General features: G+C 35.7%; 1 protein-coding gene across 1 annotated transcript in view; it reads left to right on the top strand.

Moving 5' to 3' along the window:
* The window catches only part of ERC2 (ELKS/RAB6-interacting/CAST family member 2), a 474,334-nt gene that overhangs the window by 243,652 nt on the left and 216,811 nt on the right, over positions 1 to 13,871 (top strand). Inside the window, exon 13 of the mRNA XM_086755571.1 lies at positions 12,881 to 13,041. Within this exon, the coding sequence (XP_086611697.1) occupies positions 12,881 to 13,041 (161 nt within the window). The remainder of the gene's footprint in view (positions 1 to 12,880; positions 13,042 to 13,871) is intronic.

The following is a 13,871-nucleotide window of genomic DNA, read 5'->3' as shown; positions in this document are numbered from 1 at the left end:
TAGGATACTAGTTGTTTAAACAACCTATGTGATACTAAATTTGTCTGGATGACTCAGAGTTTGCATCATGAAAGGTCACTGTCAGACAGGAAGACATGTACAGCAGGGAAGTTTAGATAACCAGGATCATACTGTGAGTATTTAGGTCTTTTGTTGACCAAACCTATTATGTGTAGAAAGACTATATTTCTTTTTTGTTCCTTTAGAAAGCCTTTTTAGTATTACGCTATCACATGAATTTACTGGACAGATGTTGTATTATAAACCATTACTTTTGATCTTGTTGTGAACAGTATCTTTTAGATAAGTGACACCAGCACATAAAAAACCCCAGAGTGAAAAAGTCACCTTACAAGAGAATTGTTGAGCCCTAATTTTGGATAATAATTTTATTTATTCATTGTAAACAGTGTTTCTTAAAAGGAAAACAAAGTGTAAAACCTTAAGTTTTAAGTGCCCAGCTCTCTTCTGAAGTAAGAAGATCTTCAAAATACATCGTATATGTATTTGCTTACCACTGTTGTCTAATTTTGTTGTGTTTGTAAGCCAAAGAAATATGGAAGAAAATGATGATTTTGTGTACCAATGATTTAATTTTATTTGATTTAACTTGATTTAATTTTTATTGTTTTACTAGCCTTGAAACACTATTCTTCTAAGTATTCCTTATACCAATCAAGATCAAGAAAAATCCAACTTTCAATAAAAAGTGCCTGCAGTTGTCTAAGCTCTGTTGCCTAAATGAATGAGAATTATTGAAAATCTCCTATAGTCTCTATGGAGATTTTTCTTTATAGAGATGTTTCCTGTGGAATTCATCTTAGAGATGGGAAGGAATTTAGATGCCATGTGCATACATGCGTGCTCACTGAAGTTATTTTGAAGGTCTTACATATGCACCAAGAAACTGGAGAAATTAGATATTTGGGAATGGAAATTGGTGGTCTTCCAGGCAATATTGGATCTAAAAGTGCTAAAGCCTTTAATAAATAAACCTTGATTCAGACTGGAATGTCTTGGCTTGATCTTAAAGGTGATATTATGAGGGACTTCTAGCTGTTGACTAGCCTCAAAGATAATTATCTGCACATTGCAGTCTTGTTCTGCCATCAACAGTGCCTGAGCTCTAAGTGGAGCAAATGTTATTTCCACTAGAAGTATATTATATTTAGACTATCCTCATTCTTGACCATTTATAAAATATTTTAATCTAACTGGAAATACAAAGAACAAAAAAATTAAATAACTATATAACCTGCTTCTTAGCATCCTATGTGTTTAACACAGGAGTCATAATTTCAGCCATTGCAGGCAATTTTCTAACTATGACGTCGTATGATGTGAGCACACAGTTATATTGTTGATATTAGTATTTTCATTAGGCTGTGGATGAAAGAATTAGCTTTTCTTTGGTGCACATTTTGGAGGTGAGATCTTTTAAAACACATCAGTATGATGCTGAGGATTTTTCTCATAATACAGATCAGATGCTCAACAAATTTTATTTACTGTATCATGTGCTGGAGCTAGTTTGAGAGACTGAATAGCCCATCTGAAACAGTGTATACATAATTTAAGCATTAAAGAGTCATGTTTCTGTATCAAGCACCTTGAAATGTTTGGAAATGCTCTTCTGCCATAAAAAAACTGTGTACTTAATTCATAGTACATAGCTGCTTACTTAATACATGATAAATCTAAGAATTTTTTGGTTTTTTTTCAGAAGTTTTACCTGCACAAGTAAAATAGAAATTTCATTCTTTAAAGGGCTTAATTGCTGGGTGTAGCAGAGACTTCTGGAATAAAGTTTGTCTGTGGGACAAAAGTTTGTGCAAAGCTGAGAGAGAAAGCAAGCATTAATTTAAAACACGCTGTGTAAATATGTATGTTTGTAAATGCACTCTAGTGTAGTTGTAATGTATCCTGACTTGTGGGATTGTGTGTTCCTTGGATAGGCACTCTACATCTTAAAAAATACTTCAAATATACAACTCGATGTGGGCGTAGTCAAATCTGTTCTCCGAAACCAACCTGTCTTTGAATGAGAGGGACTTAAGAATAATAAAAGATATGTCCTGATGAGAATTATTGTGCATAATATGAGCAGTGTCAAGGGTCTTAGTTTACATGAAAGGTCAAGCAGATCCAAAATACAGTTCTCATCAAGGCCAGTTTAAGTCTCCCAGCTCTAAGTTTTGTATGTCCTGTCACTTAGCTTATCTTCTTAATGCTTGTATATTTTGCCTCGAAATAGAGTGAATACTATCAACTTGTAGATCTGCATGTTTTCTGTTTATACTCTTGCATGTTCCCTTGTGTGGGAAGAGGCTTGAGACACTAAGAAGGAAAACAAACTTTTAGCTGAAGAATAAAAGCCAGCTTATGTTAGTTAAAGATTCTGTTACCACTTTGCCTTTTTTATATATGGGCTTTTATATAAATGCTTATTGCTTTTGTGTCTAAATAATGTTAATCCAAGAATGCTTACAATACTAAAATCTTTAGTAAATTCCATAGAGCAATTATTATGGTTGCCCAGTTCAGACCAAGCGTTTATAGTGCAGTTTCTCTAAGTTTTAGAAAAACAGAATGGTTTGGGTTGGAAGGGACCTTTAAAGGCCATCCAGTCCAACCCCCCTGCAAGAAGCAGGGACATCTCCAACCAGATCAGGTTGCTCAGAGCCTCGTCCAACCTTGCCCTGAATGTTTCCAGGGATGGGGCATCTACCAGTCTCTGGGCAAGCTGGTCCAGTGGTCCACCACCCTCATTGTAAAAATTTTTTCCTTATATCAAGTCTGAATCTACCTCCCTCTATTTTAAAACCATTACTCCTCATCCTATCATAACAGGCCCTGCTAAAGAGTTTCTCCCTGTCTTTTCTGTAGGCCCCCTTGAGGGACTGAAAGATCACTATAAGGTCTTCCCACAGCCTCCTGTTCTCCAGGCTGAACAGCCCCACTCTCTCAGCCTGTCCTCTTAGGAGAGGTGCTCCAGCCCTCTGATCATCTTTGTGGCCCTCCTCTGGACCCTCTCCAACTGGTCCATGTCCTTCTTGTGTTGGGGGCTCCAGAACTGGATGCAGTACTCCAGGTGGGGTCTCACAAGAACAGAGTGGAAGGGGAGAATGATGTCCCTCAACCTCCTGGCCTCACTTCTTTAGATGCAGCCCAGGATGCAGTTAGCTTTCTGGGCTGCAGGTGCACATTGCTGGCTCATACTGAGCTTCTCATACACCAGCACTCCCAAGTCCTTCTCCTCAGAGCTCCTCCTTGTTATAAACTTATTATTACTTTATCTATACAGAAACTTTCTTCATGATACTCATAAATAGAATTCCTGTGTCTAATGAGGCTGTCTTTCGTAAGGAATACCTGTTGTAATGTGAAATGCAATTTAAGAAGCATGAAAGCTGTGTCTAAATGTTGCCAGCTACTGTTCTTCAATATATGTTCTAGCAAATGGGAAAAAGTACTTGTAATCACTAAATGAGAAAAGCTGCCTTACCCTAGTCATTCAGCTCTCTGAAAACTTGACATGCTGATTGTAAACCGCCTTCATGGAGGAATTCCTGATGACAAATTCTGGGTTGATATTTTTGCTCCATCATGTGATCATTCCTAGCTTATCATGTGTTAATAATGGAGTCCACTTGTCAGACATTTTGTTGTAGCCCGCAGGCCTGCCCCTCTGTCCTGTGGGCTGTCTTGTCCTGAACAGACTCATAAGCACTTCAGTTCTGTTCCTATTCCTATTGACTGGTCTTTTCCTGAACCCGACCCTTCAAAGCAGTTTTACTTTTTTTTTTTTTTTTTTTTTAATAAGAAAGTGTTCCTTCTAAGGAACATTTTCCTCAGAAAGGTAGCAGAAATTACATGAAATATGTAACCTTTATTTTTAGGGATTAAGTGTGGCTTATTTGACCTATAGAGATGGAGCACCTATTGGTAAATGTGTGTTGCTTGTGTTCATACCACGTCTGAAATAATTAACCTAGTCAACTCTTTATAGTCCTGCTCTGTGTGTCCTCCTGTGCTTCACCCATAGCTCTGGAGAAATGTGAGTGAGGATGTAACTACTAAATGCTATACCATGTATTAAAGTTTTTTTTTTTTGTCGTAAGTATGATCTGCAAATGGGTGTGCCAGAGCTAGAACTTGGCTCTTTAAAGTACAGACATATCATGACTTTTTTTCAGGTTATTTATATAGATGACATTGCTTTATATATAACAGGAATTAATTTTTGGTTTTAAGCATGTAGCATGCCCATGCCACTGTGACTTTTGTAGGTACGCCAAGCCAATAAAATATGGCATAAATAATGCCATAGAATTAAATAAACAGGGAAAGATTATCTGCATTAAGAGAAGAGCGCAGATACGACTTCCTTGGGCATTCGGTACTGACATAAGCACAGTGTTAAAAGTCACTGTACTAAAGACCGTATCAGATTTCTTTGGTGCAGAAGCTATGCTTTGTTTCCAGTTGCATGAATCTTTATTTGTCTTGCTGCATATTAATATTATTTAGCTCGTGTCAAAACTAGATAGGAAACCATATTTCCCAAGGTTTCTCACATAAAACTATCCAAGTATTTTCATACAATAACATTTTCACTCTAATAAATCTTACTTGCTATTTCACAATATGTAAGCACATTGTAGTGTGTGGAGAAACTCTTATGTACACAACCTACCTGTTTGCAGTAAGACTTTACACATGCACCTCTGCTACCTTTGGAAGTATTCTAAGTAAGACGCATTTCTAACTTTAAGAATATATTTGGATTATGGATTAAAAGCAGTGGGGAAGTGGCTTTGTGCAGTGTAACCTAGCAAGCGTGCTAAGAATCAACTTTTGGCAACAGAACTCCCAGTTTGCCCTCTCTCCCTGAAGCTGACCTGGTGGATGAAATAGTAGATGTGTGTATGATTCTAGGCATGCCTTCGCCAAAGATCAACATTTGTACACACTTTAGTCACCTTTTATACGCAGTGCTATTGACATTAACCAGAGAGGCCAGTCTGACAGCGCTGTACTTTAACACCAGCTAAAGAGTTGCTCTGCTCTACTTGCATAGTTTATCTAAAAAGACTCAACACTGAAATCACACAGCGTAATTGTTTCAGTCTATAAGAGTTTTCTTCCAGATACAATATCCTGTAGGACAACTGAGTGTCCTACTGAAATCAACATATGTTCAATAGTTAATTTAATTACAGATTTTTTTGTACTTCTGAAAAAAAAAATAGGTTGAGCTCTTTATTTTGTCAATATATTATATCTAAGTCTGCTTTCGTTTGCACAACTATAAAACACTACTTTTGTAATTAAATTTGCAGAGCATCAAACAAGTGTAAGTTAGAGCAGAACTGAGGCCACCAGCCGATTATAACAATTGCATACTTGCTCAATGGAAAAGGAGAGAAAATTAATAAGATACAGCAATGAAATAATTAATTTTCAAAGTACATTTAAAAAATTTAAAAGATGCTGCTTTTTTTTTTTTGTAAGAAGTGGAATTGCACAATTGCTCAGGTGCTTGATCTTGTTTCCATTACAGTGCGTGTCTGGACGATTTTTAGACCAACAATGAGTTAGGTCTTGTCAGTGTGAAGTTTACTTTGGACAAAGAACATTTGTTCACTGATTCTTGCAACACTTTGAATACTGTATCTTTATTGACATGATCTGAGTGTTGTTTTTGAAAAAAAATTATATAGCATTGCAAAATCAGAGTGTGATATTAATTACTGCATCATATGACTGTATTTTGCTGCTAATGAAAGAGCTTTTGGGGGGGATAAAACATTCAAGCTGCATCTCTGAGTGTTCTGCTGTTTTGCCTGTCCTTTTCAGTTTTGCAGGAGGTTGCATTCACATTTTGACACTGGGTTGTCATGCAGTGTTTTTTTAGTTGAAACCAATTGAGAATACTATAACTGGGGGCCAGTTGTTTTTCACAAGATGAAGTGTTTGAATAGATGACAGTATTTCTGGGAATGCAGTGGAAGTGTCGTTTTTTGTTTGCACTTGAGAATAGGTTGGCTTTTTTAATCTGTGCAGAAACATGACGCTAGAGCACAGAGGGTGACATTATTTGTATCATCATTTTCATTTGATTTAAATGAAAAAAAGTGTGAAAAGTCATTTTTGTTATTGTTTTGGTTTGTTTTTTAAAACAGGTTATTATTCTGTTTAACTGGTTATTACTAATATTTTTTTCCAAAATTATATAATTATATTTTTAAATTATAGATGAAATCACTATATTAAGGAAGACCAGATAATGAATCCAAGAATTACATTGTTGTGGTCCTGTATTTTATTGAGTTACTGAGGTTTGGAATAAAAGACAAGGGAAATTCTAACTGCCAGTATCAAGAAAGCTAATAATTTTAATACAGTTCCCAGAACTGTCTTGCAAAATCTTACATTAACTTGATAAAGACCACTACATTATATTAATCCTTCAATTTAGAATATAGATTTCTTTTAATCTATGTGAATCTGCTAAATTCTAGAATATTTTAATGTAGAGAGGGACACGTGTGTCTATCGTAATACCATGCTCATATAGAGTAACATGACTGGTAGCCACCATGGGACAGCCAGTAAGGAAACACTAAAGAAACTGAAGTACCTTCTCTCCCCAACTGTGGTCCCTACAAGTCTATTTGAGTAATATGTGCCATATCCACACTGTCTCTTTTCTTTATCTGAATAAAACTAAACCTCATGTGTTATTAAAATAGCACTTAGCAATTATTTTACTGTAATAAAGTAATCTCAGTAAGGTTCCTGATTTCAAATTCTGCAGCATGGCATCCCATTTGATAATTGTGCTGTTGCGTTCCTATGAAGATAGAAATCAATTTTATGAGAATTGCTATTTCGTGGCTTCTAGTAATTTGTGTTATACAACCACTGCATTGCTGGTTGATATAATTGGGCCCTACTTGCCTAGTCTGTTATGATTTTTTTTTTTTTTTTAAAAAAAACCAAGCTCAAGTTGAAAATGAACTATTATCCTGGATTTTATAAGTGTTCTAGTTGATTTTCTGTCAAATCCTTCACTTACGATGTTTATTTTAAAGCTTATATACATCCTAGAGTATGGTTACTTTTTTTCTTCTCTGTCAATATCCAAAAGTGTGAGACAACACGTATCTAATTTCTTCGTTTGGAAAGGCTCAGGAACATCAGCCTCCATAACGATACTGGTTTTGCTAAATCTGTTTCCTGGGTTTAAAAGCTGTGATTGAAGATCAGAGGTGAGAAATTCGGCTATGGATGACAAATGGGATGGGAAGAGAGTGGAGGGGAGGGTGACAAAGAGTTTATTTCCATGTCTTGCAAAGCTCAGTATGACACTTCACTATGTCTGTTTGCTTTTGTGGTGTTTTTCCTGGTTCTTTGTAATGAACCTGTTTAGGCAGTTGTACACTGGAGACATTCCCATTAGAAACAGAAGAAACAAGGTCTTTATAAACCATATTACAGGACAGTGGCAGTTTTAAGAGTGGTAGGTCCACATGACTTGTGTTGGACCTCCTGCAGGTGTGTAATTGAATTAGTCATGAGATAGAGTGATTCTCTGCATGGCCAGCAGCTTCTGGTACAGGATCTTGGGCTGCCTGGCGCTCATCCTTCACTATGCAAAGCAGAGGCAATCCATTAGTGTAAAAAGCTGAAGTCTGCAGCCCATGAGTCAGAAGACGTGGTAAGTAGATATTTGTGTGTACAAAACCAGGTTTTTATCTGTTTTCCCTCATCTGTGTGAATGTATTATCTATGTCCTTTTGTCCAGTGGCAGAATCAATTTAAGGAATACAGTCTTTCCATTTTTTTTTTTTTTTTTTTTTCAATCTCATGCTTAATCATGGAGAAAAGAAAACCAATATAGTTTTTATTAAATTAATCTTCACAGAAATGGAGATAACTGGAATTTACATGGTGTGTAACTTGGAAAAAAATAAAAGGCATTTCCTTAGCAAATGGAAAAAAGAAAGCACCTTTGAAAACAACTGGATTGATTTTTACACTGACTGACTTTTTATTATAAAAATGCAGCTCACATAAGGCCACACTGGAGGAATGCAATAGTTTGTTAAACTGTTTATTTTTTTTTTATTATCTGTAGTGGTTAATATTCTTATATTAAAGAAAAGTGAAGAATCTATAACTAAATACCAGGATTTATTTATTTTATTTTACTATAGAAAATTCATAAATGATCTGTGTGTACTAACACAAGGTTAGGTTTTAAATTAAAGTAGGTACAGAGTTTTTGTATAACTACTGATACTTGAAAAAGTCACGGAAATCCAAACCTCTTGTATTTATCACTAGTATCATTGCCAAAATGAAATGCCAACCCTTTAAAGACAGTAATACTAATATACTTACCTTGATTTCTGGAAAATTGCCAGCTCTTTGTCATCCTGCAGAAATATATTATACTTGAATTGAGAAAACATGCAACTGTCCCTCTCCCTTCTTATTCCCACAAACTGGAACAGTATTATGTTAGCATGAGTTGTGCTGAGCCGAATCCAATCTGGAATTAAGAATGCTCCAGGGCATTTTTAATAAACTGTCATTCATTTGAACTCTAACCTTCTTTAATTTGCAGAATCTGGTAATGCAGATAGATACTTCAGCCACATTCATTTCTTTTTTTTTTTTTTCTTGTCTTGGTGTGAGACACTGCTGATGGGACTTGAAAATGTGAAGCTGCAGAAGTAGTAGAAAATGTTCGTTTAAAACAGACTCAAAACTAAGAAACAATTATAATAGTTCAGTGATTTTCTGCCATTCTGAAATGTAAACTTAATTCTAGTACTGATTTTAATAAAATACTTTAATAAAATCCTAGGCTTTCTGAAAGTATGATAAAAAAAGGCTTTTATTAGGAAATACAAAGGATAAGATGAGGCTGTCGTCTCACCAAGGGGAAGAAAACCCGGGTAGTAATGTATCAGGGCACTAGCAAAGAACTTTCAGTGAGATTCTCACAGTAAACGCTGTCAAAACGTGAGTTCTTATTAATTCTTTAGCTGCTATCTAAAATGGCAAAGTTTGTGGTCAGAAGCAGTTAGACCCGAGCCAAGCTCTCGCACCAGCTGCCTTGGCCGGGCGGGGCCAGGAGCTGCCCCTCCGCGGCCCGGGGGGAGCCCGGCGGGGTGAGCCCAGCCGTGCCAGCAGGGGGCGCTGCAGGTGGGGCTGCGCCGGCAGCCGCGGCTCGGGGAGCGCAGCGGCGCTGTCTGCGCGGTGCCTGCGCCTGACAGAGCCTCCGCACGTGGGGGCGTTTAAACCCCTGCCTGGGTGCTAGAATGTGGCACTGATCAACAACCAGTACTGTGAGAGACTTTTTTGCTTTTTTTTTTTTTTTTTTTTTTGGTAAATATATGGCTTAAGATTGCCGGAGTGATAATTAAGGTGGAGTAGATGCCTCAGTTTGGGAGGAAAATGGCTGGATGAGATACTACAGGTGACAGATATGGTCATGAATACAAACTTTATCTTGATTCTCTGTACAATGATAAGAAAAGTATGTCAACGTGATACTTAATCATATTGAACTGATCCTTGAATAGGGGGACTCAGTTCAGCATCTGGAGAGTGGAAAAACTAAAAAGGAACTGTAAGACAGGACCATACCAGTGCTTTAGAGAGGAAAGGACCCCTGGACAGGCGTTACCTAGGTTAAGTACACCTAAATGCAGCAAAAGAAACATTTGCCATAGGTCAGAAAGCTAAAATTTTGCACTAGTACTACTGGATTTGTTTCCATTTCTTAGAGTAGGACTGAGTAAATCAACACTAACCCTTAATTTTTTTTTCTGCTATCATTTTAATTCTAGTATCAAAGAAGACAACCTGTGCTCACATTAAGAATTTAATTTATGTTTTACAATGCTTTTTTTTCCCTTAGACTTTTATATCTAGATAATACTGCCTTAAGCATCTAATTTTCCATTGTAATATATCTGCTATAGCTATATAATAAACATACTGATTGTGTGTGCAACTTCAGCATTCACACGTTTACATTTAATAGGAGTTGATTAAAAAAAAAATTAAAATCAGTTTCTTCTGCACATGCCTGCCAGTTGAGTTCTGCTGTAGGTGATGGTGAGACAGTTAACTAGGAAAACATACAACTCTGAGCTTGGGTCGTATGTAAAAAATGGAGGAAGAACTAGCTGGCAAATACTGTGTTGAAAGTGTAAATGAAAGTCTAACTTTCAAGTCTACACGTGTTAACGATTTGTGGTTTGAAAGAGTTTTCATATTTAAATTTTTAAAGGTTTTTCCGCCTCTCTTTTCAACTTTGATCTATTTTGTCTGCTAATATAAGGGTATGTTATTAATATACATTAACAAATCCACAGCTCTGTTTTCCACAAGTCTTTAATTCCCTTAAATGCTATAAAATGTTACTGATGTGATATAGCAGAACTTAGATGAGCATTCAGTCAGTCAACGGGTTGGGTACTAAATTCAGCTGAACCTGTAGGAAAAGGAGGGCAATGATACTAAAGATACAGAAGTGCTACTGTGCTGGCTTTTTATGTTCTCATCTGCTAAACAAATCTGCAAGTGTAGAGTGACTTGATGTTTAAAGATACTGTCTTGAAGCAAGAGTCTTTATGAATGAATGACTTTGCATTCTTGAAAACTTACTACTGTTCCCATTAATGTATGTTGCCTGGAATTAACTAACAGGCTGGAGGCTCGGCAGCAACTATATGCAGTTTTTACAAAATGCAAGGGCAAGACTAAGAAATAACACCAGGAAACAGGGAGAAATATCGTATTATGTTATAGTAGTTGAGGCTTGTACTTGTTGGAAACTTCATGAGCTTGTGTTCTTGTACTAAAACAGAAAATAAAATATCTGGTGTTATGTTAGACATGGAGTGTATTTTTAAAGAAATATGATCTGTTTCTCTCTTTCTGTTTTAAATTTTTTTCCTTACGGGATTTAAGTGCAAATCCAACTTTTAAACTTTTTATTCACCTCAAGTAGATTTTCTCTTTGCTGCTTCTGCTTTGGAAGTTCACTAGATAATCATTTTACAAAGACATCTACGCCTTCATCTTTCTTCATGGTTTGCTTTACTGGAATCTTGCACCTGCACAGACTCTACTGCGCAGTTGCACTCCTTGCTATTTCATTTACATCAGTATTACACTGGTTTTACTTTCTGAGTGGAAGGTTGAACATCAGTAGTTTCGATGCTGTTGGTAATTCTCACTCTGCATTCATGAAATATAACTTCTTACATGCTTAAGGGTATCAAACATGTTCCAGTATTCCATTGATCTTTTTAAAGTGTTTCTAAAGATGCAGATGCAGCAACTGTAGAAGTTGTTAGTACTCATTTTATCATTTTCAATCAGGATATGAGCCTTCATTATAAGTTGATGAAGACTGTATTATTCATTTTGCTTTATTGAACCTGTTATATAGGAAGCAATATGTGTTCAAATTGAAACAAAAATATATAGCTTAAACACTGATTGTATGCTAGTAGGATTTAGATAACAACAACAAACAACAATTAAGCATGAACTTGGGAGAAAAGCTCTTATTTTCTCTGTAGACACACTGATTATATGACCACAGTGGAATATTGTCAGACTTTTCAATACACCAGCAAAAGGGCACACTTGTCAATTACTTGCAAAACATGAACAACTCGAGTATATCCCATCTCCCATTTCATTTTATTTAGATGTTCTTCCTGAAGTGCTGGCTAATTTTAAAAATGTTAGTATTTGGACAAAGGAGGTGAGAAAGGAAATACAGGAAATAGGACATTCATTATTTAAATCATTATATCTCATAAAAATTAAATCTATTATTTACTTGCAGCTCTTAATGTAAACTGTAGCATTTGAACAGGGGGAAATCCTACTGGTGTCCTTGTTATCAATAGACTATTTGTGACCCCTTGGTTCTGTGAATGTAATGATTCACCTCACAAGTAAATGTTCTGCTGCCAGACAGGTGTCATATGTAGTCTTCATTCTTTAGTGGGTTCTTTAAATAATGTGATACACTTTTTTAACTTCTGAATTTTGTTTTCTGAAAAGATGAAGATTTTCTGAATTCCTGCAATAAACATTTTATCCTACATCCACTTGACATTTACCAATGCTAAACAAAGAGTGGGATCCCCTGACCTTTCCTATATTTCATACGTCAGATATTCTCACAGTTGTCAAGGGAAAATAACGCAGTTGTTATTAGAGCAGTCATGGACAGTTAAAGTTCAGCATCACAGAATAATTTGGATTAGAAGGGACCTTTAGAGGCAATGCAGCCGAAACCCCTACTCAAAGCAAGGATAACTTTGAAGCTGGATCAGATTGTCTAAGCTTCATTCGGTCAAGATCTGAAAATATCAAAGAACTTGTTCTACACAGAAGGGTATGCATTTTTTTGATGAAAAATACGTGGATTGTCATGATCAGTTCTGTAATAAAATATATATCTGTATCTGCATCTAAAATTTTTGAAATTACTATTGTAAGGAGTTACCACCACTATGAATTTAAATAATATAAATAGTGTCAAAAATATTTATAAATTGTGTCTGTATGTGTCATTGGCCCAGGTTAAATAGGTTTCTGGTGATCTGTTAGTTCTCTTTTGTGTAAATGTTGCTTATTACTCGATAGATTCAAGGAAACATTAATTTTTTTTTTTGTTTTTAAAGACCACTTTTGTTAGTTTTTAAAACAGTTAAGATAGGAATGGATTTGAACAACCACTTACTTAAAATAATTTCTTTTGTGTGAAGTTTTTTTCCTGGATTTGTATAGATTTAAGATTTACTTATTGTAAAGAATATGTTCTCCCTCTTAGGTAGAAGAGCTGATGAATGCACTGGAAAAGACTAGACAAGAATTAGATTCTACCAAAGCCCGTCTTGCCTCAACACAACAGTCTTTGGCTGAAAAAGAAGCACATTTGGCTAACCTGAGAATAGAGCGAAGAAAACAACTTGAAGAGATTCTAGAAATGAAGTAAGTACATTGATTTCTCTAATTTCTAGAAAAATTAAAATTACTACTCTCTTGCCATAAGGAAAGGTTTTGTTTTGTTTTCCCTGCAAGTGTTTTTTCCATGTATTTATTTAAGTCTGAATCTAAGGACTTCTAATAGTTTTAAGAATGTTAAATTCCTTTTAAAACATGGAAATGCGAAAGTGTTCCTTTTAGAAGTACTCAACAATTGACATAAGAAGAATGTTGTGAAAACTGTCCTTTGTTACATGCAGGTAAAATATCAACACTGTCTAACTTCCATGAGAAATTGAGGGTCTAAAGCCCCATCTTTCATCTGGAATTCTATGTTGGAGTTTCTGCTAGTGTCAAATTCAAGGAAAGGGGTTCATTAACTTTATATGGATGGTGCAAAGTTTATTGCATTGAATTGGTTAAAAAAACCTGTGAATCCAAACCAACAAAAATCTATTTGCATATATCACCATATATAAGTGTACAAACTGAAAAAAAGAAGATAAGACCTATAATTTAAATCTAATTTCCTACCCACAATAAATGTACATATCTGTAATTATGGCATGTTAAAGTTCTTACGGGATCTTTAAAACTGGCAAAAGGGAGTGAACCTGTTACGACTTGGCTGCACTGGTAAGTGTACAGTTAACATTCAACAAAGACAACTCAGTTGTAATTTTGAAACTGTTTTATTGAGGAAGGAAAAAAAAAACCCACCCAAACTCTTACGCCATATATTCCTTCAGCAAGTTGTTGTAGATATCCTTACATTTTAAAGGTAGGTAAATAATAAGAGACAAAGTGGAAATGGAGACATATGCTTACCAGTGTTT

The sequence above is a fragment of the Chlamydotis macqueenii genome, chromosome 10 (assembly GCF_036417535.1).
Source record: "Chlamydotis macqueenii isolate bChlMac1 chromosome 10, bChlMac1.mat, whole genome shotgun sequence".
In the NCBI taxonomy this organism is placed as follows: domain Eukaryota; kingdom Metazoa; phylum Chordata; class Aves; order Otidiformes; family Otididae; genus Chlamydotis; species Chlamydotis macqueenii.
The sequence above is the reverse complement of the archived record's forward strand: the minus strand, read 5'-3'. Positions and strand labels throughout refer to the sequence as shown.